General features: G+C 40.4%; 1 protein-coding gene across 1 annotated transcript in view; it reads right to left on the bottom strand.

The window, feature by feature from the left end:
• Positions 1-3,966: 3,966 nt before the first annotated feature.
• Positions 3,967-23,270, bottom strand: part of STMN2 (stathmin 2) — a 50,368-nt gene continuing 31,064 nt past the window's right edge. The window contains exons 4-5 of the mRNA XM_021688183.2: positions 14,297-14,488; positions 3,967-5,609 (exon numbers count right to left, since the gene is read on the bottom strand). Coding sequence (XP_021543858.1) covers positions 5,550-5,609; positions 14,297-14,488 — 252 coding nt within the window. The 3' untranslated portion in view covers positions 3,967-5,549. The remainder of the gene's footprint in view (positions 5,610-14,296; positions 14,489-23,270) is intronic.

Here is a 23,270-nt window from a genome sequence, read left to right as displayed (position 1 = left end):
CCTTACCTAACACCACGTGTCAGGAAAGTATAATCCCGAAAGGAAAGATGCCAGGAATAATTAGTGGGCAGTACTAATGACAAATAAGGGAGAAGACATCATAGTTGTCATTAATGCTGTCCACTGAATCAGTCTGTGGTCTGTGCTGCAGCTGGCCACATTCTCTGTTTGTCTCTCCAGGGTCTTTCTCTACCTTTCTTCTTCTTGCCCACCCCCAGAGGCTGACTTCTATGTGCTTCGTCAACTGGGCTCCCTTGCCCTCTGGTTTCTGGTTGGGGATTTGGCCAATGTGAAGCCTTGGCTAGAGATTGAAGGGTGAGAGTAGAAGGATGGTAGGACATTTATTCCCCAATCCCTCCTTGCCAGGCTGTGTTTGTTAGAGGCTGAGTTCCTCTCCAGAAGGTCATAACCCCAGGTTGGGCAACCTACAGGTACAGCTGTGTCCTGGGTCTTCAGGCTGTGGGTGGAAACGGCTTCTCTCTGTTGGTACCCCCTTGGTGCTTTACCATCCTTAGTTGGTTTCTTTTCACCTGTCCATACCATTCTATTGCAATAGAATCATCATTAATTTCTCTTCATCTACCCATTTATAGTGATGTATCATTGGTTTCTTGCCAGGATCTGGACCAATATGATGATCAGTAAAAACTCAGCAACTCTTGGATCCATATGGTGGGCAGCAAGCTGGCTGAGAGAACTGCTCGGATTCCAAGGAAGGCACATTCTCCAGTGCCCCTGTAGATGTGGCCAAGGAGAATGAAGGAACGGGCAGACCTACTTAGAGCCAAGAGCCAAGAACCAAGAACCATGGATGGGAGACCTCCTCCCTGGGTATCAGAATAGAGACAGGAATAAGGAATGTTCCCTCTTTATCCCAAGGATAGAGGGCCCTCACAGTGTCTCACCAGAATTTCTATTGTCAGTGAATGCTATGTATCTTCTATTATTTCCCTTTAGAACAAGTGTGTTTATTGTGATCATCTTATCCCCATTTCATCGTTGTATATTAAATATGTTGGGGAAAATCATTTGTCTTCCTAATTAATTTATCTCTGCTCAAGAGGACTCATGTCCACATCGGTCAGAGAGAGTAATGTTCATCATCACCCAGAGACCCTGGACCTTGAGCTGGCTGCTATGGTCAAATGGACCTGGGGATTTTATTACAAGGACGGTGTGAGTGTGCTTTACGTGTGGGAAGGAGAGTGACTGAATGTTTGGTGACCACCAGGGTGGTAGTCACTGGTGCTGTTCATTAAATATTCCTGGCTTTCCTCCTTCTAGGCTTATGTTGGGATTGCACTTTCCTGCCCATTTGGAGTGAAACGTGGACATATCACTTGCTTTGGCCAATGAAATGTGATGTGAGCTGTTTCTGGGGAGAAGCTTAGGAGAGCCAGTGCACGATTTGCCTGCTTTCACTTTCGCCCTTCTACAGTGACCAGCAGTGTCTCAGAGAAAGGCAGCTCCCTGGCCTTTAGTGCAGAGTGAGGAATGACACAGAGTCCACAGTGACCCATGCTGGACATGGATCAGGAGTAGGAAATAAGCCTCTGTGATTTACTAGCCTCCCTGAGATTTTGTAGGTTTTATCACAGCCTGATCTAGCATCTCCTGGCTAATTTGTAGTGAAGGTAATTCTAGGCAGAGTAGAGCATGTGCATAGAGACCAGAAGTTTCTTGTCGGAGTGAATAGTTTGGTGTCCAAGGGGAGTAATGTTCTTGAGAAATGAGGGGGATAGTGAGGCACTTTAATGCCATGCAGAAGAGTGCAGATTTCATTCAGCTCCGGCAGAGTGGAGTGAAGGAGACATGTTTTTTTGTAAGAGGCTAATACAACCCAAACTAGGGCACTGATTATGGTAATAGAAAAGAAGCAAGAAATGAGGGACAGTTTTGAGGTCAAATTGATGCTACTTGATGATCAACTGGAGGTGGGTGGTGGGGACAGTGAGGGATCCAAGATGACTCCACAGTAATATGGGGGAGGAGCTTGGGAATCTTAGTTTTGCTTTGGGCTGTGTGTTTGCCTTAGGAATTTTCAGCAAATTGTCTGATTAGAAGTCAAGGATCATTGCTTGTTCAGGGCTGGGAACACAAAAGGTGATTATTTGGTTGCTAAAGTCAAGGGTGTCATATCTCCTCCTTCTCGTTCTCTCCCTCAGTGGGATGGGGGTGGATGTGGTGGATGGCCATCAGTACATTTTTGCCTATGTTTTCTCCTCAGAAATGTTGTAAAGGCCGGGGCTTGCCTCCAGAGAAAACAACATTTTTCAACCCTCAGTTGTTCCATATATTTTTGAGTATAGAAGAAATAGGAGAGGAGGGTAAATCTTTAAACCAATGAGATTATGTGAATTTTCTTCAGAGTGCATTTCAAAGTCATATATGCAATTTAAACATATTCCTGAGGAAACTAGACTCTGTAAAAAAATTCTAAGTGGAATAAGACTAACAATCTGTGGATAATTCACAGAATGACATCATCCCTGCAAAGAGCTCTTAGTTCAACTCTTAAAGGGTCAGGAGGAGATGTTTTAAGCCGTACTAAAATAATACATTGTGTCAGAGATGCAAGACTATTGGTTCCTCGACCTCATCTGTCTCTTAGATGCTTTCTTTCTATTGTTTTATTAACCTGGAAGGTGTAGTTGTTCATTTTTCTTCTTCTTGGATTCCTTTGGGTTCCACTTATACTTTTTTGAGTACGATTGAATGAGTTCCTTTTCACGGCCCACCCCAGTGGAACTTGCCCTGACTGACACAGTATCACCATTGTGACCATCAGCAAGAGTCCACACATCTGTATCAATGCCATTTTGTAGTGGGGTCTCTCAAGTGAGGTTAGTACCACTTGGGAACATGATAGAAATGCACATTCTCAGGCTGCCGCACAGACCTCAGGATCAGAAATTCTGCGGTTGGAGCTCAGCAATCTATTTTTAACAAGCCCTCCAAATGACTCTGAAGCGTGCCAAAATTTGGGAACCAGTAGTCTAGTCTAGGGGAGTTTCAAAGACATAATACATCCTCACCGGTGTGGTAAGATTTGAGGATGGTCTGCTGATGAGCTACTAATAAGGAGAGCAATCACGCTAAGTGGGCCTTGTGAGCTAGAGCAAAATCACTTATCCTTCTCTGTCTCTCTGTGCCTTAGCTTCTTCACTTTTGGGATTAGGCAGCTGGACTGGTCAGCATTTCCAGTTTAGGGACCCACAAAGTAGTGTGAGAGGTTTGTCAACTAATTCTAGTATTTCAGAAACCTTCACAGAAATTTTATGTTTCCCCTCAATATGCTGCAAGGAAAGACCAAAATATCCTACTTGCTAGTTCTGAGCCAAACATAAGCAAGTAAATTGTGAGCTTCTTGTGGTCACTCATTTTCATGTTTCCAGGGCTTAATCACAGGGTCTGGCCCAATGGGAACCCTTCGAATAATGGTATATAAAAAAAATTACAAACTAAGTTATATAAAAAGCAGTGTGAAAATACAGATTATTTTATGCTAATCAGAAGCTGTGATCGACTTCCCAAAGGAAGATAATGGAGCTCATGTTTGTAAGCATGCGTATTGATGGCTGTGACGTTAGATTCCTATAAATAAAGGATATTCAAGATAGGGGGCCAGGTGGCCTCCCCCCTCCCAGACTTGGCTTGTTAGTGCTCCTATGGACGATAGCCCAGTTTACTTATTCATGAGTCTGTGTGGTTTCAATCATTTATGATTTTCTGCTAAAGCTGGATGTGGTTCCTTTGGTCCTGGAGGACCCATCTGGGTCACTGACAGGACCCTGCTGTGTCCATGTGTGCAGTGTGCTGCTTGGCAGCGCAAAAGTCAGCAGCACGGCAGGGAAATCACATCTCACAGACTGGCAAAGGTGGTCTGGGGCCACATGGGAGAACGCGAGGTGTGCCAGGAACCTTCCAAGTGCTTTGAAAGGGGGTCTCTTTCTCAGAATGTTCCGTCTAAACCTATGGTTATCTCCTTCAGTCCTGAATGTTTTTTTTGAAGGGGAACAGATTGAAGACCTCGCCTGCTGTGCCGGCCTGTCAGAGTGAAAGAGAAAAGAGAGGCTGCCAGCTGCCCTAGGACGGAAGTGAGTCAGCAGGGCACAGGTTTCCTTCAAACTCTAATTATTGTCTCGCTGCCTAGGGGATTGTCTAATCCGATGGCCACCCTTTCAAAATCTGAACTCCAGGGTCAGATACGTGAAGGGGCAAGAGACCAGACCGAACCTTTGTTAGTTCACAGAACTCCAATTCTTTATTAATCACAGCTTGCTCACAACGACATACAGGAAAATAGCACTAATGAAGAGTAAATAGGCAGGCAGCAACCTTCAGGAGTTGGGATTTGGGGGAGAAACGACTTCAAAACTGCGATAGGTACTTATGGTGGGTGTCCGGTGATTCTTAGTTGGCACAAATGCCCTGCCTAGCCCCCTTAGCTGTATCAGCCCTCACAGATGGAGTAAGTTTCTTTTTATTTTAATAGGCAGGATTGCCTCACACTGGGGAAGAAAGACCAGCTTGAGTGAAAGTCCGCAGTGTTTTTGATCTTGTTCATGTGTGTGTTTTAATGCAACAACCAGCTCACAGTTTCCAAGTGGAAAAATACTCAGTAGCATCATGTACTTGTACTATAGGTAAGAGCTTAAAATGAACATCATCAATCATGGCATCCACAAATAAGCCACCTGACACATTAAGTAATTCATTCCATCAAAAGAACTTAAACTAGAGAATTAAGCCCACTTCATGAAGAGCGATTTCATGGCTGCTTGAACCATTTGGATTTGGATCTGTGTTCAGCAGTTTTAAGAGGTTCAACTTTTTGCTTCTACCCAGACTGATCTCAGATCTGTCTTCTCATCCATCCCTTTCTAAAGCCAAAGCACATTTGTAGCACATAATCCAGTAGAAGCAGAAGTAAATGCTATGAATGGTGTTTTTTTTTTTTTTTTCTCAGCCTGGTTTTGTAGTTTCTAGGCAGTTAGTAGATTATGAGTGAACAAATGTGGAGGTTTGCGTGGAATCATAATACCTGTAACCTAGGTATGGTCTTAGTCAAGTTCAGAGATTACAAAGCCGTCTAGGTCATTAGGCAATGGTGGGTTTCTAGCACCATGGACTGTCTACTGACCTCATTTTTCTGTTGGAATGAAAAGGGCAGGGAATGGAGTTCAACATGAGGGCTTCAAAAAGAACAGACCTAGCAAATTCATTTGAGTGGAAAGACACAACATCAAAAGCCTGTTACAGGACATGTAAGATTATGAAATAACTTGCATAATGCAATACTTGTATTTTTTAACAAAAATGTAAGTATTTACAAAATAAGATCCAAGGTATTTTTTAAACATCAAGCAAAACATTCTGCAAAGAGACCGCATTGAATTTTTTTTTTAATTTTTGATTCTGTTTTTTGTTTTTTATAATGAGTTCTTTTTAAACCATGTCATACATTTCCCATACTGATATCGCATGATCCATTATAATATAGGCAGGGGGATTTACTAATGGTGGGGCGTGCCATACCCTCCATCGCTTCAGCCGGAAAGTTCAACCTGGAGCTCCTTGTTCCTGCGCACCTCGGCAGCATGCCTCTCCTGGAAAACACCAAAGGGAGAAGCAACGTCACAGAGCCCAGCTCTCTGCTCCACGGAGACCCAGGAAGGCCTGCCTACTCCTTTACAGGGTACGTGTCTCACTGAAAGTCACCCAGTTGTTTGGTGTCTATCTTTAGGAAATTTTCTCATTTCACGAGACATGACCACAGGAGACCCAGGAAGTGTCATATTATGGAGGATCTTATAAGACTTACAGCGTCTAAAAAACCCTTAATGCTATATTTGATCAAAACTATGATCGAAAGGTCCTATGATTAAGAGAATTTTGAATAAGACGACTACTGTCTGAATCCAGGAAGTAGCAATAAAACATCACATTGTTGCTTACCCTGTCATTTTTAATGGTTTCTTTTTTTTCCTCTTCCTGAATCTGTTAAGGGCTTTATAATTGCCAGTGGACACTTTGAGAGGATTAGTTGCAGGAAGAAGCCTTTTTGTATGCTTCCTAAATGCTTACCCTGTTTGTCAGGGCCTTTCAAAGCTTGAGTCCAAATGACCTTTCCAGCCTTACCCTCCACTCTTCTCCTACATACACATACTTGATGTTTTTATATAATGGAGTTGTCTTTTCATGCAATTTTTAATGCTTGAGGTTCCTAGTCTTCTGTCTCTATTTGGTCAGGATCATAAACCTACTCTTTAAAACCTGTAGCAGTTATGTCTTCCTCCACGAGGATTTTCAGGAGACCACAAAATAAAATTAATCTTACTTTTCTTTTGAACACCTGCATAAACCTTTGCTTATAAGTGGCAGCCATTTTATTTTAACTTCTACGATGGGCATTCCTGTTCTTGGCTCGTCTTCTATATTAAGTAGAAGCTTATATATAAGCTCACTGAAGGCCAGGACTGTATTTTCTCACTTTTGTTACACTTGCTGGGCATAGCAGAGTGTTCCGCACTAAGCCCGTGATTGTTTATTTACATGAGGAACTGAGGCGCTCAGTTTGGTTTGGGAACTGAACTTTCTGTGGAGGGAACTAAGGGGAAGGGTGGATCAGGTATTTTTCGGTACACAGTTCTATACTGAATGACTATAAACCCCTTGTCTTGCATATCATAGGTACTAAATAATTGCTTGTTGAATTGAAATTTTAAAATGCTAAAAATTATTAGTATTATTTCTTTTTCTACTTAGAGTATTATTTATATTGCTTTTTCCCCCCCCCTGTAGCTCCAGAAATTTCTTCTGGCTCTATGGATTCCCTTAGTTCAGGGGCAAAGACCTTGACCAGCTGTAAAGTAAATCTTATCATTAAACTCGATTAATCTCAATGAGTCCCTGCTTGCTGTGTTCTTTACAATACTGAGCACTTATTAAGCACTTAATAGGTAAGCAGTTCTGCATAAATACAAATTTTTACCTGTTAAGTTCCCTGTTCCTCCTCACAACAATCCCACGGTAGAGGCATTATTCTGGTTCCCATTTAACAGATGAAGAAACTGAGGCACGGAAAGCCTACGCCACTTGCCCAAGATCACAGAACTGACAAGCGGCAGAGCCGGGACTCCACGTCGGGAAGCCCGGCTCTACAGCCCACTCTGTTAACTACTACTCCACAACCTCACTGTTAGCGGAGGGAAAAGATTTAATAGTTGTGCGGCAACATGTATCTTTTCAAATGTGGGTGCTAGGAGAAAAAGGCGTAGAACATCTTACACTTCCTTCAAAGATAGAATTGGACTAAGGAGGAAGTTGACTCCAGTGAGCTGAAACACAATTTTATTTAATTGGCTTAAATGAGCTTTTTGTGTATGTTGAAAAGCCGTGACGAGAAGGGGGAAAAGGCTTATATGAGGAAGTCATGTCTGTCCCATTTAGAAATGTCACAGAGGAAGGAGCAGAGATACAGCTGGCCCTTCCTTCTTTTTGTCTCACCATCATGAGGAAAATCATGCAGCAAAATCTTTCTCACGCAGAAAGAAGGTAATTAGTGAGAGCTGAGCTCTGACAAAAACCCCAGACCATTAGTATACTAGGGCAAAATAACAGAGACCCAAGCCTAAGCATTGGTACAAACTCAAATTTCTAACAGGGAGCATTATAATTGGTATTCCTGGGCCTCCCTGGAGCACACTTCTTATGAAACTCAAAATTAGTTCTAAGGAAATGGGTTCTGCTACAGGAAAGAACAAATAGATCTGTGAGCTGGAGAGAAACATTAAAAAAGGGAAAATAAATTATTTCTGAGTTTCTAGGGAAACTATTGTTTATTTTCAGGTAGTTTAGTAAAGATATTATTTGCAAACTTTGTATTCAAATCCCCAGGTATATACCCATGGAACTGTCATTTGACTTTCTATCAGAATGTGGGAGAATCCAAGGGCAGACATGCGGGAGGTTTTCAACATAGTCTTTATTTTTCTCTTTTAAATCAGGAAACTGCAATTGTTGGAAGTTACTAAGGTAGTTGTGATGCTCTGAGAAAGCGCATAAAAAAGTCAAGGCTATTCTTTGACAAGATGCACCTCGTTATTGAGCTTCCACTCTTCGGCGGGTGCTGTCACACGCTTGGTAAGACAGACTGAAGCAGATCTACATTTACAAAGTTCTCTGCGACTTCCCTCCTTCCTCCCATCAATATAAAGGAAGTGTAATAAATCATCTTGTAGCATTGTATGCAACTATTCCCTCGATACGCAAATATGTATGAAAGGAAAAGTTAGGAAAAATTCCAATTCCTTAAGAAAATGTGATTAGAGAGATTTCCGTGCTGGAAGCCAAGAAATATGAGGTCTTCCTTTTTTCCTCTTTACCTTTTAATGTCTCCTTTGCCTCACTAGGTATTAAATACAAACCAGGGATCTGAATTAGATGACCCAGAGTATCAGTTCCATCTATGAAATTCTGTTATCTGAGTCTATTTAAATGCAAAACGAGGTCAATCAATATCATCAAGAATTCTTTTTGACAAATGACCATGCACTTGCAAAACAAAAGAGGGGTCAGCAGTGAGCTGTGAGTGCCAGGAAGGCATGTTTTCATATATATCAAGATGACAGTGGTTACCGGAGTATAAACTTCCAATGGTACTGCCAAGCCTGCTTACTGAGCAGTGTTTGATGATTGACAAAGAATTGCAGCTCTAGCTTAGTATAGATGTTGGGAATCAAAAAGACATGGGTTCAAATCTAGACTCTGTGGTCTACTTAGCTTTGTGATCTTGACCAAACGGCGTAATCTCTCTAAGGACAAAGTTCCTTAGATGTGCAACAGGGACGATAACAGTATCTCCTTTCAGGGTTGTTGTTTGGATTACATGCAACAGTACACGCAAAACGGCTGGCCTACAGGGACCAGTTGGTAACAGCTAGTTTTAACTCCTCTTTTCCTTTCATTATTCATTCATCTGATATGTTCAATAGTAAATACATAAATGGCACTTGTGAATAAGAATGAACCCCCCCAAAAAAAAACAAAGTCAGATGAGAAGAATAAAAATTGACCATAGATGAAAACTAATAATGGCTGAAATCTCGATCTAAAGAGTTACATAGCATCAAAATCATCCTTTAGGAAAAGAATCCCAGAATCTTATTCCCTCAAACTATTTTTATTATTTTAAGCTATATCATATTATGTGATGTGATTGTCCCTGAAATAATGGCTATAATGTTTTCACTTCAACTTTTCTATATTGTTAGAGGTGAAATTATCAATTATACTAAAACAACTCTTATTTCCTAAGTACTGTCCTTTGTGGTTGGCTAGGTAAAGTAGCTGTCAAGGCATCTCCTTTTTTTGTTTCTCTCACTCCTGAACACCATGGAAAATTCCTTTGGTCTCTGTCACAATATTATGATCTGGGCAGTCTTGGCAGTGGCTAGTGAGTGGTGGGGTTGTGCTATAAAAGCAAGAGAATGTGACACCATTTGAAGTAAGTGGAGAATTCAACAAGGTTCAGTGGAAGTCCTTTCAGTTGACCTGCTAGGTTAACCAGCATTCTCCATCCCCTCCATCATCCTGGTATCTCCTAAAGGTTGGGTTGCTTGTGAGGCTGGGAGGCTCTTCCCTATTATTTCCACATACTTTTCCTCTCACTGGTTGAGTTACATGCTTGCTTGCAGTCATTGATATTTCCAGCCTGTTCTGCTAGCTGGTTGAAAATTTAATTATATGATTCAATTAAATATTACAGTAATAGAAAATTGTGAGGGTGGAAGGTAAGCTTTGGAGATACTCGAGGAAGGGAATTACGATCAGATATTGGATCAACTATAAAAGCGAGGAGAAATTGTAAAAAAAGAAAAGTGGTAGAGATCCTATGTATCCATATTACTTTGCAGATGTCTTTAGTCCTCACTCAATTTTAAAGAAATAGAAACTGTAAGACACGGCTAATAGGGTATAGGTGGAAAATGGGGGGAAAAAAGGACATGGGACCCCTATTAACTGATCCACTTCTCACAAATGTCCTGGCCTACACCAAAAGATTGGTAATTGGCTGTACATTTAAATGTTTGATGTTAAACTTACGTGTTTAATGAATGTATGTATTATTTTTCGCTTTAACTGATTTTTCAAAATTAGCCACTACAGATCCTGTTCGGGTCTGATGGGAGAGCTGTTGCTACTCAGGGTTCCTGGTGGGCCAGGCAGCGCATTTTCTGCAGGATGCTGTTGAGCGTTAGGGGAGGAAGGACGTGTTAGGGGAGGAAGAAAGTGTCTCTTTAATCCTTTCTGTGTGGCAGGAACGGGTGCTTTTCTTTCTGTCTCCATCTCGGTCTCTGTCTCTGTGTCTCTTTCTATTATTCTATCCCAAGAATAAGAACATTTTAAACTTCACCAGAGTGTCACTCATAATCCACAGACTACACTTGAGTCCTGGGGATGACTATTTATGTCACTCAACTTGAAGACTGTCGGGTATGTGTAATTTCGATTTGAGTGACAGAAACAGATCAGCCTAGTGTAGCTCTTTGTGGCATAGCCCCTCCTGCATCCACACCTTTCTCCACATTTGATTCCTTTCTATATAATAAGCTGGAGTGTTGAGGTGAGGTGTTATGAAAACAGAAATTGAAAAAAAAAGTGTAAAATTCTTTTCTGAAGGAAAAAAGAACAGTTTTATGGAACACAGATTAAAGAATATTTAAATATAATTTATGACAACATAACAAAGCATATTTAAGAAGTCTTTAGCTCAGTAGTTCTCAACTCCTGCTAAATATTAGCACCGACTGGCAAATTTTAAAAGTAATACTGAACTCGGGGTCCCTTCCCAGACAATTACATCGAAATCTCTTAGTTTAAAGAGTACTTCAGTGGATTCTAAAGTGCAATTGAGATGGCTTTTGCTTTAGGCTTTCAGTTTTAGCTAAAGACTCTGAGCCTAACATGGCTGGGTCTCCAAGAAGTTTGTGGGATGTTATCAGTGAATGACACCCAAGAAACCATGGACACCACGGGAAGACATGCTCTGCTCGGATGCTCTGTTCTCTTACTTGAGGGGTGAAGGGCAGGGTGAGGGGGAGGCAGAATGCTGGCAAAAGCTCACGTGGAATTGTATCACGTCTCCTGGCTAATTGATAGGGTCAGTGAGGCCTGTCAAAATGGTGGGAATTTAGTGTGTTAGCCTTGATGTGGATTTATTTTTACTCACATTTTCCCAGTGCTTTTGTATTTACTATCTCTATTGGTTCATATGATATGTTGACTTATTCTCTAATTTTTGCTGCTAGGTTATTTATTGCTGGGTTTTATATTGCCTGCATGGGGAAAGAGATGGTTAGTAAATGCTCTTTGATATTACATCCCCTTCCAGGTTTCTTTTTTTTTTTTAAAGATTTTATTTATTTATTTGACAGAGAGAGAGACAGTGAGAGAGGGAACACAAACAGGGGGAGTGGGAGAGGGAGAAGCAGGCTTCCCGCGGAGCAGGGAGCCCGATGCGGGGCTCGATCCCAGGACCCTGGGATCATGACCTGGGCCGAAGGCAGACGCTTAACGACTGAGCCACCCAGGCGCCCTCCCCTTCCAGGTTTCTAAGCACATAGTCGGTACTCCATAAATACTCATTGAATGGCTAACTCATTAATAGGTCTCATTTTCAGTGGTAATCATCTTTTGAGGCATCAGATTCCAGAACAGCTTATGTATGTTAGCAGTTTCATGCATTTTCAGCATTACTATTATTACTGATTCTCTTTTTAATTTTAATCTCATTGCAGGAATTTCATTCAAACAAAAGGCTAAATATAGGTAATAATAAAAAACTTACTTTGTCTTATTTTAGGAAAAAGAAAACATATTTAAAATACATCAAAAGGAAGTAAATTTGGTATTCCATAAGGAGTCTCTCCACTTTATGGAGAAGATAATAGATCTTGGCTAACCCTGGCCAAAGATCTCATTAGATTTGAAAAGCATCTCTGTGGCTATGAAATACCAGGGGAAATGTGGTCTTAAAAATGATCTGCACTGTATCATTCAGCATGGGATAGAATATTGTCAGCTGAGATTTAAATCAGAATATATAAACCACTAGTTCTCAAACCTGGCTGAATATTGGAGTCATCTGGAGAGTTTTAAAAAAATATAGATGCCTGGGTCTCACCCTTGGAGATTCTGCAGCTTCATATCAGGAATGTTAAGCTGTCCACAGGTTGATTATTTCCAGGACAAATTGCACGTCTGTATGCATGTGTGTCTGAAAGAGGGTAGAGACTAAATCTGGGTGAGAATGGGGAAGAGTGAAAAAAGGTGCTGGGCAGGGAGTGAGTGAAGAGAAACACACAGAGAAAAAGAAACTGCCTATTAAAATTGAACACTTCTGGAAATACTAGTTAAAACATGGAAATTTCACGTACCATTTTATAATTGAAATCAAGAGGGACATGCTGCATATTTGTATACGTGTAATTTCAAAAACAATAATGGTCTTGGTGGTTGATGATATAAATCTTGCACTGGATACTAAGGTCTAATGGAAAATCCTGGAATATGACCAGCATGTCTCATTCTTAGCAACTCCACTTGATTTTTTTTTCAGGCCTAGGATATGAGAGAGTTGACTCATAATTATTCAGAGCAGAATACATGGTGGTCTTTTGCTGTCCATGGTACCAGCTCCAGTCAGCAAGAATCTCCTTGGTTGTGCATAAACGTGTGAACGGAGGATAAATGAAAGAAGACCAAATGGTTCAAGGCGAGGGGCATAAGTTTCATCCACTGGAACTTTGCTCTCCTGCATCTCAGCAAAGCGCTTGCTATGGTACCACCACGTGTAACACGCAGAGAGCCGAAGTGCCCCTTCAAATTCTGACCTGATGCACTTAGGTGAAGCACAACAACATTGTTCTGAGAGTGTTGGAAGCACTAGCTTATATAAGTAACTTTAAGATTCTGACCAAGGCATTCAGTGGCTCTCCGCTCCTGCCCAGGTCACCCAGTGCTTTCTCTCTACACCTCGGAGAGCCTCGGTGTCCTACTGCTGTGTCAGCCCACACACGCTTCCCCAGCAATGCTTTCAAAAATTCCTCAAGAGCACAGATACCCACCAAAATCTCCATGGAATTAAATGTTTATATTTTTAGGTTTTATGCCTGATTTCTTTTGGTTCTGGCCTGACATTTGTAATCGGAGAATGGGAGTGAAGACAGAGTCATCAGAATAGATGAGAACATCAGAATAGGGTTGCCTGATTCTTAGATGAGATGGGCCAATTCTAGTAGACGAGATGAGTTTTCCTAAGAAATACTCAGAAAACAGGAGGCTGATCTTGTCTAGATTCTTAATGCTCTGATGACAGGGAGAGTCCAACTTTTCTCTCCAGTGCCAGCATGTCATAGCACTCAGTACTGGTGCTGGGGGCAATTGTTCAGGAAAGGACTGAGGCATTGCTTCTCAAAAAATCATATTTCTCAATGCTTCATCCAATTTCTGGAGATGGAAAAGCTAAACTATTTATAGCTATACATTTTCAAAGGAAAGTTTTCTGGGTGGTGGTGGATAGATAGCAATAGAGCCCACAAAAAGGAAAGAGAGAACACTTTCCAGAGAATCTCCAGCACTGCTCAACCCAATTGAAGAGCTGCTGAGAAGAAAGGCACCAGGATATGAGAACTTTGGGAAATGAACATCCCTTACTAGCTCCCCTTTGCTTTGGTTTCATGCAATGTTATTATACCCTAGTTTTCCATGTAGCTTTTCCTACATGGAGAGTATGGGCTTCTCGTTTTTTTATAGGTATTCTGTCATTTTCTGACAAATGTATTTTTTCAAATTATTATTTATATATTTAGCATTACATTTTAGTGAAGTAAATATTGAATGTATTATTTTATTATATATTATTGTTACTTATTAATTATTACTTATATGGCATATTTCATATTTCCAATTTAATATTTTTCTAGTAGGCTGGTTCTTCAAGTTTCTACAGAAGTCTTTTCTGTACTTGAAAAGCATGGATCAGCCTCCCTGAGTTCATTCACCGCTAAAAAAATCTGACCCAGTTCTAGCTTCATTGTTGGGTTCCTATTCCTCTACCACGGTGCAGTGCCCATGAAGTCAATGCTACCATGGGAGAACCTGCCCAAGGGGTTGGCTGTCTTTTCACTTGAAGCAAGTTTTGACTAAGTCTCTGGTGCCAGGGCATTTGAGAGCTCACCCAGCTGTGTTGCATAGGAACGCATGCTTATGCCCAGAACTTTGCCGGGATTACCTTTTCCTGCAGACGTTCAATAATAGCAGCTAGATTAGCCTCACGGTTTTCTTTAATTTGTTCCATTTTCAGGATCAGCTTTTCCTCCGCCATTTTGCTGAAGTTGTTGTTCTCCTCCAAAGCCTTCTGAAGGACTTCTCGCTCATGTTCCCTCTTCTCTGCCAATTGTTTCAGCACCTGGGCCTCCTGAGACTGGGGAAGAAAAACATATCCATCTCAGAGTTACCCACATGCAACCCTGGTGGAACAATGGTCCACTGATTCGAGAGTGTTCTTTTCAGATGAACACTACTTCTAGCCTTGAGCACTGTTACCATTCAGTACTCACCTGCATGGCTTAGAGTTTTCTATAGAATGTGGTTAGCTGAAATTTCAGCTGTGAATTTTCTGGATGCACTGTCTTAGAAGAAGCATTTAACCCAGATTGAGGAGTTTTTGTTTTTTAGAATAAGAGGGGAGGGTGATGGGGGGATGGGTTAGCCTGGTGATGGGTATTAAAGAGGGCACGTACTGAATGGAGCACTGGGTGTTATGCACAAACAATGAATCATGGAACACTACATCAAAAACTAATGATGTGGGGCACCTGGGTGGCTCAGTCGTTGGTCGTCTGCCTTCGGCTCAGGTCATGATCCCAGGGTCCTGGGATCGAGCCCCACATCGGGCTCCCTGCTCTGCGGGAGGTCTGCTTCTCCCTCTCCCACTCCCCCTGCTTGTGTTCCCTCTCTCACTGTGTCTCTCTCTGTCAAATAAATAATAATAAAAAAAAACAACTAATGATGTAATGTATGGTGATTAACATAACATAATAAAATTTAAAAAAAAGAATTAAAAAAGAAGAAGAAGAAGTTGCTGCTAAGCATTTATGTAACCGGGGATGCTGCAATTAATCACTGGATAGCAGCATCCATCAAAGCCTAAGGAAAATATGGGAAGATTGGGGAAAGTTCCAGTCTTTTCCTTGCCCCACTTTTTGATCAGCAATAGGCTGAGTCCTGCAGTAAGCTTTTCAACTCCAGCCAATCAAATCGCCAAATTCATTTTCTCATTTTATTCCAACATTCCAATGCCCCCCCCCACCCCACCTCCAATCTGCTTGTTTTTCTTTCATTAGCCAAATTTTCTTTGGAGACTTGTGAACAGTGCAAAGTTAATGTCCACTTGGCCACAGAAAATATTAAGCTCTTGTTCTGGCCTCCTCTTGAACATGCTGAGGTCACCTGGGTAATCTTTGAAACCCTGTGGTTACTTAGTGATTAGAACAGAAATGTCAGAGCCAGATGCACCCCACCCAGCATCCCTTCACATTTTGTGCCCTGTAATTCTCCTGCAGCATCAGGAGGCTGTTCAACTCTATACAGTGTAGGTTAACAATCACTGAGGTGCTTGATAAAAATGCAGAGGCCTGGTATCTACCCCCTCCCCTAATTCTGTGGTTCTTTCCTAAGATCCAGGAATCTATATTTTCGATAAGCTTCCCTGGTGATTCTAATGCAGGTCATCCACAGAATACCTTCTGGAAAATGCACTGGCATGGTCTATGGCGTCAAGCCTGTGTTGGTGACCTAGATGTGCTATTTAACTTGATTTTTACCTCCATAAAATGCAGCTAAAAGAAGTCTTCCTCAATACTGAGCTATCCGGGTTTTTTTTTTTTTTAAGATTTTATTTATTCATTTGAGAGAGAATGAGAGAGAGAGGGAGCATGAGAGCGGGGAGGGTCAGAGGGAGAAGCAGGCTCCCCATTGAGCAGGGAGCCCCATGCGGGACTCGATCCCGGGACTCCAGGATCATGACCTGAGCCGAAGGCAGTTGCTTAACCAACTGAGCCACCCAGGTGCCCTGAGCTATCCAGGTTTAAGACTAAATTATTGCACACTCATTGTTCCTGGGTAATGCCTAGCACTGGCTGGTGCTCTGAGGTGAGCCTTCATAGGAGTAATTGTAAATGGCACATCAAAAAAAAAAAATTTCACAGCTCAGCTTGTCAAATATGGATTACTATTAAAAGCATTAATAGGAAACCATTTTAGCTAACAGTGGTCACGGGGCCTTACAGGAGAGATCTTGGTACGTAAACACTGTGAAGTTTGACAGGGGAAGAAACTTCTCTTCAGGTACAGTTCTACAGGAATGGTAAAATCAGGCAGCCTTAAGACTCTTTGCTGATGTGTTTATTCTGAAGTTCATCAGGAAGAGATCTAGTGACTCACTGGAGATTAGAACATTTTGGGAACTAGCCCTATGTCTTCTTTTAACCCCCAAATGATTTCACTGACATCTTCAGTAGACTCATCACATTCTTGCTTTGTTGTAGTTTACAAAAAACCCAGTATGAGAAATAACGAGAAAGTGTTAACACAGAATAAAATCAAAATCAAATGGAGCCTTTTGGGAAGAAACATGAAAAAATATTTTCTAGCTGGTTCGTCCTCCTGCCTCTCGGTGGGACTATAGGTAAAGCATCCTACATTGATTTTGCTTCTTTACTGCTACCAGGACTACTGAATTGTGACAGAAACACACTAACTACAGATGTGTGTGTGTGTGTGTGTGTATGTGTAAAGTTTCTCTCTGATGGACTCCAGGGCAAGGGATCATGTGCTTGCTGTTCTTCACTGTATCAGCTCACAGAGACAGTTACCAGAGAGTTATCATTACCAAGGGGTAACTGAGTAACTTCTAATTTCAGGTGCTCAAATTTACTGTGGCACTTTTAAAATTGTGTTCTAACTTACAGTTTGTATTTGCATTCTTCATTTTCTTTTGTGAAAGACCTAAAGACAGTCAGGAGACGGCAGGGGAAGAGAATTGAGAAGGGAAGCCCTGGGGATTCAAAGGACAATATCGCAGCCCATACCTTTTCAAATGTCTCGCCTTGGTGAGGCACATTTGGTCTGCGTGAACAAACACTCCCACAGGCCCCATCGTCAGTGATGGAGGGCAGCCTATTGCCTTACTGGTGGAGCGTTTGGCTCCGTTTGACTGCCTCAGTTAATGGCGTTAGTACTTTGGCAGCCACTGGGGCTAAATGAGACTACCCAGCATCGATGTCAAGTGTATTTCTTCAGCACAATTAATGGGGTGAAACAGAAACAGAAGGCAGTCCAGATCATTCTCACGTGAGGCCACTGCTAAATGATGAAGACGGGCCAAACCGTACCACTTCAGGCCTGCTCCTCCCTGTCGTGTCTTTTCTTACACAGAGGGAAGGTTATATTCACCATCGTCTCGACTAACTCATTTTTAGGATCTAATGATTACCTGTGTTTCAAATATTTAAAGCTCACATCCAGTAAAAAAAAAATATATGACATGAAATTGATTATGGAAAGAATTCCACACTGAAAAAATACTTACGATGGCGCCCTCTTTTGGCTTCTCCTCACAAGTACTCAACTCTTAAACACATTCTTATGCAGAGCTAATAGTCTTGGGGCCTTTACCTCAGTTCCTAAGGTCTCCATAATTCCACTGCTGAGACAGTCATACTCCTTTTTCTTTCTTCTGCAGCCTAGCACCCAGATATTATTGCCTACAACTTCTCTGACTTTATTCTTAGGAAAACATTGATTCTCTCATATATACACCTTAATCTCCCAAGGGCACCTGGGGACTCAGTGGGTTAGGCCTCCAACTCTTGGTTTTGGCTCAGGTTGTGATCTCAGGGTGGTGAGATGAGCCCCTCATCAGGCTCCACGCTTAGTGGGGAATCAGCTTGAGATTCTGTCTCCTTCTCCCACTTGTGCTCTCTCTCTCTCTCTCAAATAAATAAATAAATCTTAAAAAAAAGTACACCTTAATCTCCCAGTCACAGCCTCAAGGAAGAAAACTGGTTATGATTCTAATATTTCTATCAGTGAGCAAATAAAGCATTTAGTTCAGAAAACTGCCTTAAAATATAAGGTGTGTGTGAGGATGTAGAATAAAAATATGTGCTAGACAAATGTGGAAATATTTCCCTTCACTTTGGCAGAAGTAAAGTTCTCACTGCATGGTGGAAGAGGTGTTTTTATTTTATTTCTTGCTTGGGCAGATTAGCAGAAAAGAACCCCGACTGGGAGGCTTGAAAGGTAGGATTTGCTAAAAGTTGTTAAAAATAAATTGTTTAAGGGAAAAGGATCTGACCATGGAGGACCATCTCTGAATAGCATGTACCTAATATAGAAGATCACTGACACACTGAAATGGAAAATTAGGGCATGATAATCATCAGCTGATATAATGCAAATGTCAAGGCAAACTATTTATAGAACCGAGACATCCAACACGACATTCTGGGAGATCAGGGAACCTTCCCCACCTTGCTACTGTAATAATGGAGGCACAGAATCGGTGAAAACCTTTTCTAGGCATAAACCTCCCCACAATGAACTCAGTATCACTGAAATGATTACATGAGACGTACATGAAGCGAAAAATAATGAGACAGGGAGAGGAGTTATTGTACATTTAGGAACACTTTAACATTTTCCAAAGAGGTTCATTACCATTCCTTGTATCACTGAGTATGAATTTAATTACTATACAAATGAAATGGAAGATAAATTTGAGTTAAGTGGTATATAAAACTCACTTTATTTTATGTACACATAAGAGATTTAAGACTGTATTTTAGATAGTGCTAGTGTCCCACTTACTTCGGAAGTGAACACACTTCTAGCCCTTTATTTTATGTCTCCTTTCATCATTTGGATATATTACTTGCCACTAACTAGATCTCCTAGTATGAGTGTCTTTACAATGTTAAGTTAGAGGACGTGTCTCTAATTTTTGGCTTTACTGTTAACAATGAAAAAAACATAAGTAACCCAGTTGGAATCATAAATAATGTCTTGTTAAGATATGATAATTGAATATAATTGTGTAAAACAAAAGGGTGCCCTATTCACTTTGTGTTGAAGAGTGAGAAGCATAATAAAAATTTTAAAATGATTAAAACCCAAAGACCTTTAGAGTGAGCTCTTCTGCTAAAGCCTGCACTGAGTTTACTGTAGTGAACTCCTAGGAAAAGAACTATGGGGGGAGGGTGGTGGTGGTGATCTTCACTGAGGGGACAACACACATGAGGGTTCTGTGGACCAGGTGTCAAATTCTCCACGCAGCAGATGCTTCCTGAATGTTGAATTACAAATAATCTAGCACTTTAGCTCATAATCCATTGCTGTACAAACCACCCCCCTCTTTTCCTGGATGCAACTTTAATTGCCATCTATGAGATGCCAACAAACAGAAAAGGTAAGTCTGTCAAGTTTGGTGACTCATGGTCTACTTTATTCCATTTTGTTAAAAATAAGCAATGCATCTTTCTTTCAGAGATTTGGGGACTTTGGGGTTGACAGGCACCAATATTGTCAGTATGGGTATCTCACTAAACTGGTTTGAGTAGTGCTCTTTTTAATTCAATCTATTTTAGGGTGAGATTTTATCCATGTCATTAGAATTCTTAAATTTTCATCATTTTTTCCTAATACTAATTTTCTTCAGGCCACTGGTAGCTGGGCAGACCTATTTATATACCCACTACCTATCAGACTGTTTCTCCTTCTTTGTAACTTGATAAATAAATTTTATAATATTTGAAAATATTTATGAAATGTATGGTAACATTTCAGTATCTTTGTTAATAAGAAACTTCTTTTCTTTATAAAATTGTGAATTTTTGAAAACAGAGAGGGACACAAACCATAAGAGACTCTTACCTATAGGAAACAAACTGAGGGGTGCTGGAGGGGAGGGGGATGGGGTAACTGGGTGATGGACATTAAGGAGGGCACTTGATGTAATGAGCACTGGGGGTTATATGCAACTGATGAATCCCTGAACTCTACCTCTGAAACTAATCATACACTATATGTTTAATTGAATTTAAATAAAATAAACTTTAAAAAATTGTGAGTTTGCTGGACTATATAGCCTCTATGGACAGGAATCAGATGTGTTTTTGCATAATAATAGCAAATTGTCCCACAGTGCATGTCATGTGTCTTCATGTAGGATAGGTCTTCTGGTTCTCACATTAACTCCACGACAGAAGTCCTATTATTAGTCTCATTTTACAGATGGGTAAAATAAGACATAGACAGGTTAGTGACTTGTCCAAGGTCACACAGCTATTATGTGGTAGAACCAGACTTTGATCGCAGGTATTGTCTTAAACATATGTTCTTACCCACTGTGCTCTTTAAAGATTCTCTTAAACACTATGGTTGGCTTATGATGACCATATAATTTGTTGTCCAAACTGGGGCACTTATGAAATTGAAATGATAATACTGATATCAAAAAAAAAAACAGGACTAAGCTGGAGTTGTCCTGGGCCAACTGGGATATGGTTAGCTTCACTCTGTTGTTTCTTGTTAAACATTTGTTGAATGAATAAATGGCTGGCTGGCTGAAAGGATGGATGACTAAAGTGTTTCACCCAGGTGGGTCAGTTGCAGTATGGAAACTTTGATTTCAAAATATGAGCTTCAAGCTGACCTCATGAGATAATTTGGTCTTATGGAGGCAAATGCTGATTCCCAGAGATAATCAAAGAGAGGAGGAAAAGCAGGAAAAAGACTTATTTCTTGTGTAACCAATTTCTTCTGTGAACCAATCAATGGGGCATTAATTCTGATTCAAAGGAACCTGAAGGGGGATTGTCCAACCTAGTAACCAGATGGCCTGCGCTGCAATAGTGTCAGCAGATGGTGTGAGGAATTGGGGACACTGCCAAAACATTTATCTCAAAGTGAGTTTGAGCCCATGTGGACATGACTCTATGACAGCCCTCTAACTATCAATCCAGAAGGCCTCTGCAACATAGTCCAGGTCACTGGTTCCCAGATGTGGTCCCTAAACTCCCTAAACTCCCAAAAGCAGGCCTTTTGATGATACCAATGGAGGGGAAAGGGGCTCATAAGCTTTTTTTTATGTTTTAGAAGTCCTATCAGAAATCATATTTCACCTTTATGTCTATGCCTATTTTTATATTCACACTGAGTTAGAATTAAGTCAATCTAGTGAGAAAATGCTTATTTTTTATGATAATCAAAAATATTAATTGACAGTTAAAGATTCCTTTGATTATAACCATGGCAAAAGGAATATAAATACTATTATATTAATTTACTAATATTATTATATTAATATTATACTACTATTAATAGTATGTTTGATAGGCAGAATCTTTAATAATTTGTAACTATGAGAAAGAAAATGGACCCAGGGCAAAATGTTGCTGACCCCTGGGCTAGGTTGGACATCTGTTCATTTTTGAAAGCCTTTGGTGATTTTTTTTATGTTTTCTGTAATACAGTTTGAGGACCTAACCTGGGATTCAAGGCCCTTCACAATCTCACCTCACTAGTCTCCAACTCCCAAACCAAGTCCACTAGTAACACTGGTCTACCCACTGCCCTGAAAACACACATTATGCATTCTCACCTCTGAGTATCTTTAGTTCAGAACCATTCTCTTAGTCTAGAACACTTCCATGTCTTCTCTAGTTATCTAACACTATTTTTTTTCTAGTCACCCAGCTTTTTTAAGCAGATATTTTTCTGAAAAGATGCTGTGATTCACATCAAATAGTGAAATGGTTTTATTTTCCTCAGTGATCTCCCATTTCAATTGAAGTCAAAGTCAAAGTCATTAAAATGCTACCTTCTGACCTCAATTCCTACTAGTCCCTCCTTGCTCCTTCTGCTTCATCCACACTGAACTTTGTGTTCTTAAACTGTCCTAGCACACTCTTACCTCAGGGCCTTTGCACTTGCTAATCTCTTTACCCCCAGAGAAGAGTTCTATCCCCAGAGAAGAGTTTAAGGCTTACTACTTTCCTTCATGCTTCCCCCCCCCCCAATATTCTCATATTTAAGAGACCTTTTTTGATCACACTATATGAATAGTGCCTTCCACTCCAGCACTATCAATTACCTTTGCCCTGCTTTATTCAGTGTCATCTGATGTATTATATACTTCACTTGATCTTAGCCAAAAGGCCGAGAAGTGATTGATGTATTATATACTTATTTATTAGCTATTTCTTCCCAATTGGAATAAGGTTGATGAGGCATCTCTATTAGCTAGAACAGTACCTGTCAAATAGTAGGTTCTTAATATATCTGTTGATCAAGTGATTTTTCCCAGACTAAGAATTCTTTGGATTGTATAATTTATTTAGTGCACTTTCAGAAGATATCCTTTGGAAGTGTATTGACTATAATTTTGTTTTAGGATGTGAAGATGAAATAAAAAGTCAAAACAAGTGATATATTGCCGCTTTAACATTTGGCTCTAAAAATTATCATTTACTTATTCATTTAAAAATATTTGTAGTACTAATTATTCCTAGGGACTAATAACAAAAGACACAATCCATGCCTTCATGGTGTTTATAATCTAATAGGGGAGAGTATTAGGGCTAAATATATGCTTACTAATTGTGCTAAGTGCTACCAAAAAAAATAATAATAATAAACTTGAACACCAGGAGAGAGACCAGCAGGTGAACATTGGGCCCAGGGAAGTTCCCTCCCGACAGTGAGGACTTGACAAGTTAATACAGAGCTGAGGGAGCCAAAGAAGAAAGTGTGAGATTTAGAAGATCCTATTACTTCCAGTAGGTCTTAAACTTCACCTGGGTTTGTTCTGATAATGTAAGGATTGAAATCATAGCATGGCAGTTTCTTTTTAACTTTCTGAGTTTCTATATCAGTGTAATTCTTAGAAAATATGTAAAAAAATAGTAAAGTTGAACTGAATAATTACCTGGTACCAATTTGAAAAAGTTAGGCCTAAAATTCCTCCGTGGTTCATTAAAATCTTTCTGGTCTAATGATTTGTATGTCCAACTCAGTAGCTACTAGCCACCTAGGTCTGTTTCATGTTATTTATTTCTTAAAATGTGACTGCTAGAAAAATTTAAAATACATGCGTGGCTCACATTATATTTCTGTTGGATAGCTCTAGTCTATATAGCTGCAGA

Source organism: Neomonachus schauinslandi, chromosome 4 (genome assembly GCF_002201575.2).
Source record: "Neomonachus schauinslandi chromosome 4, ASM220157v2, whole genome shotgun sequence".
NCBI lineage: Eukaryota > Metazoa > Chordata > Mammalia > Carnivora > Phocidae > Neomonachus > Neomonachus schauinslandi.
Note: the sequence above shows the minus strand (reverse complement) of the source record. Positions and strands in the feature narration are given on the sequence as shown.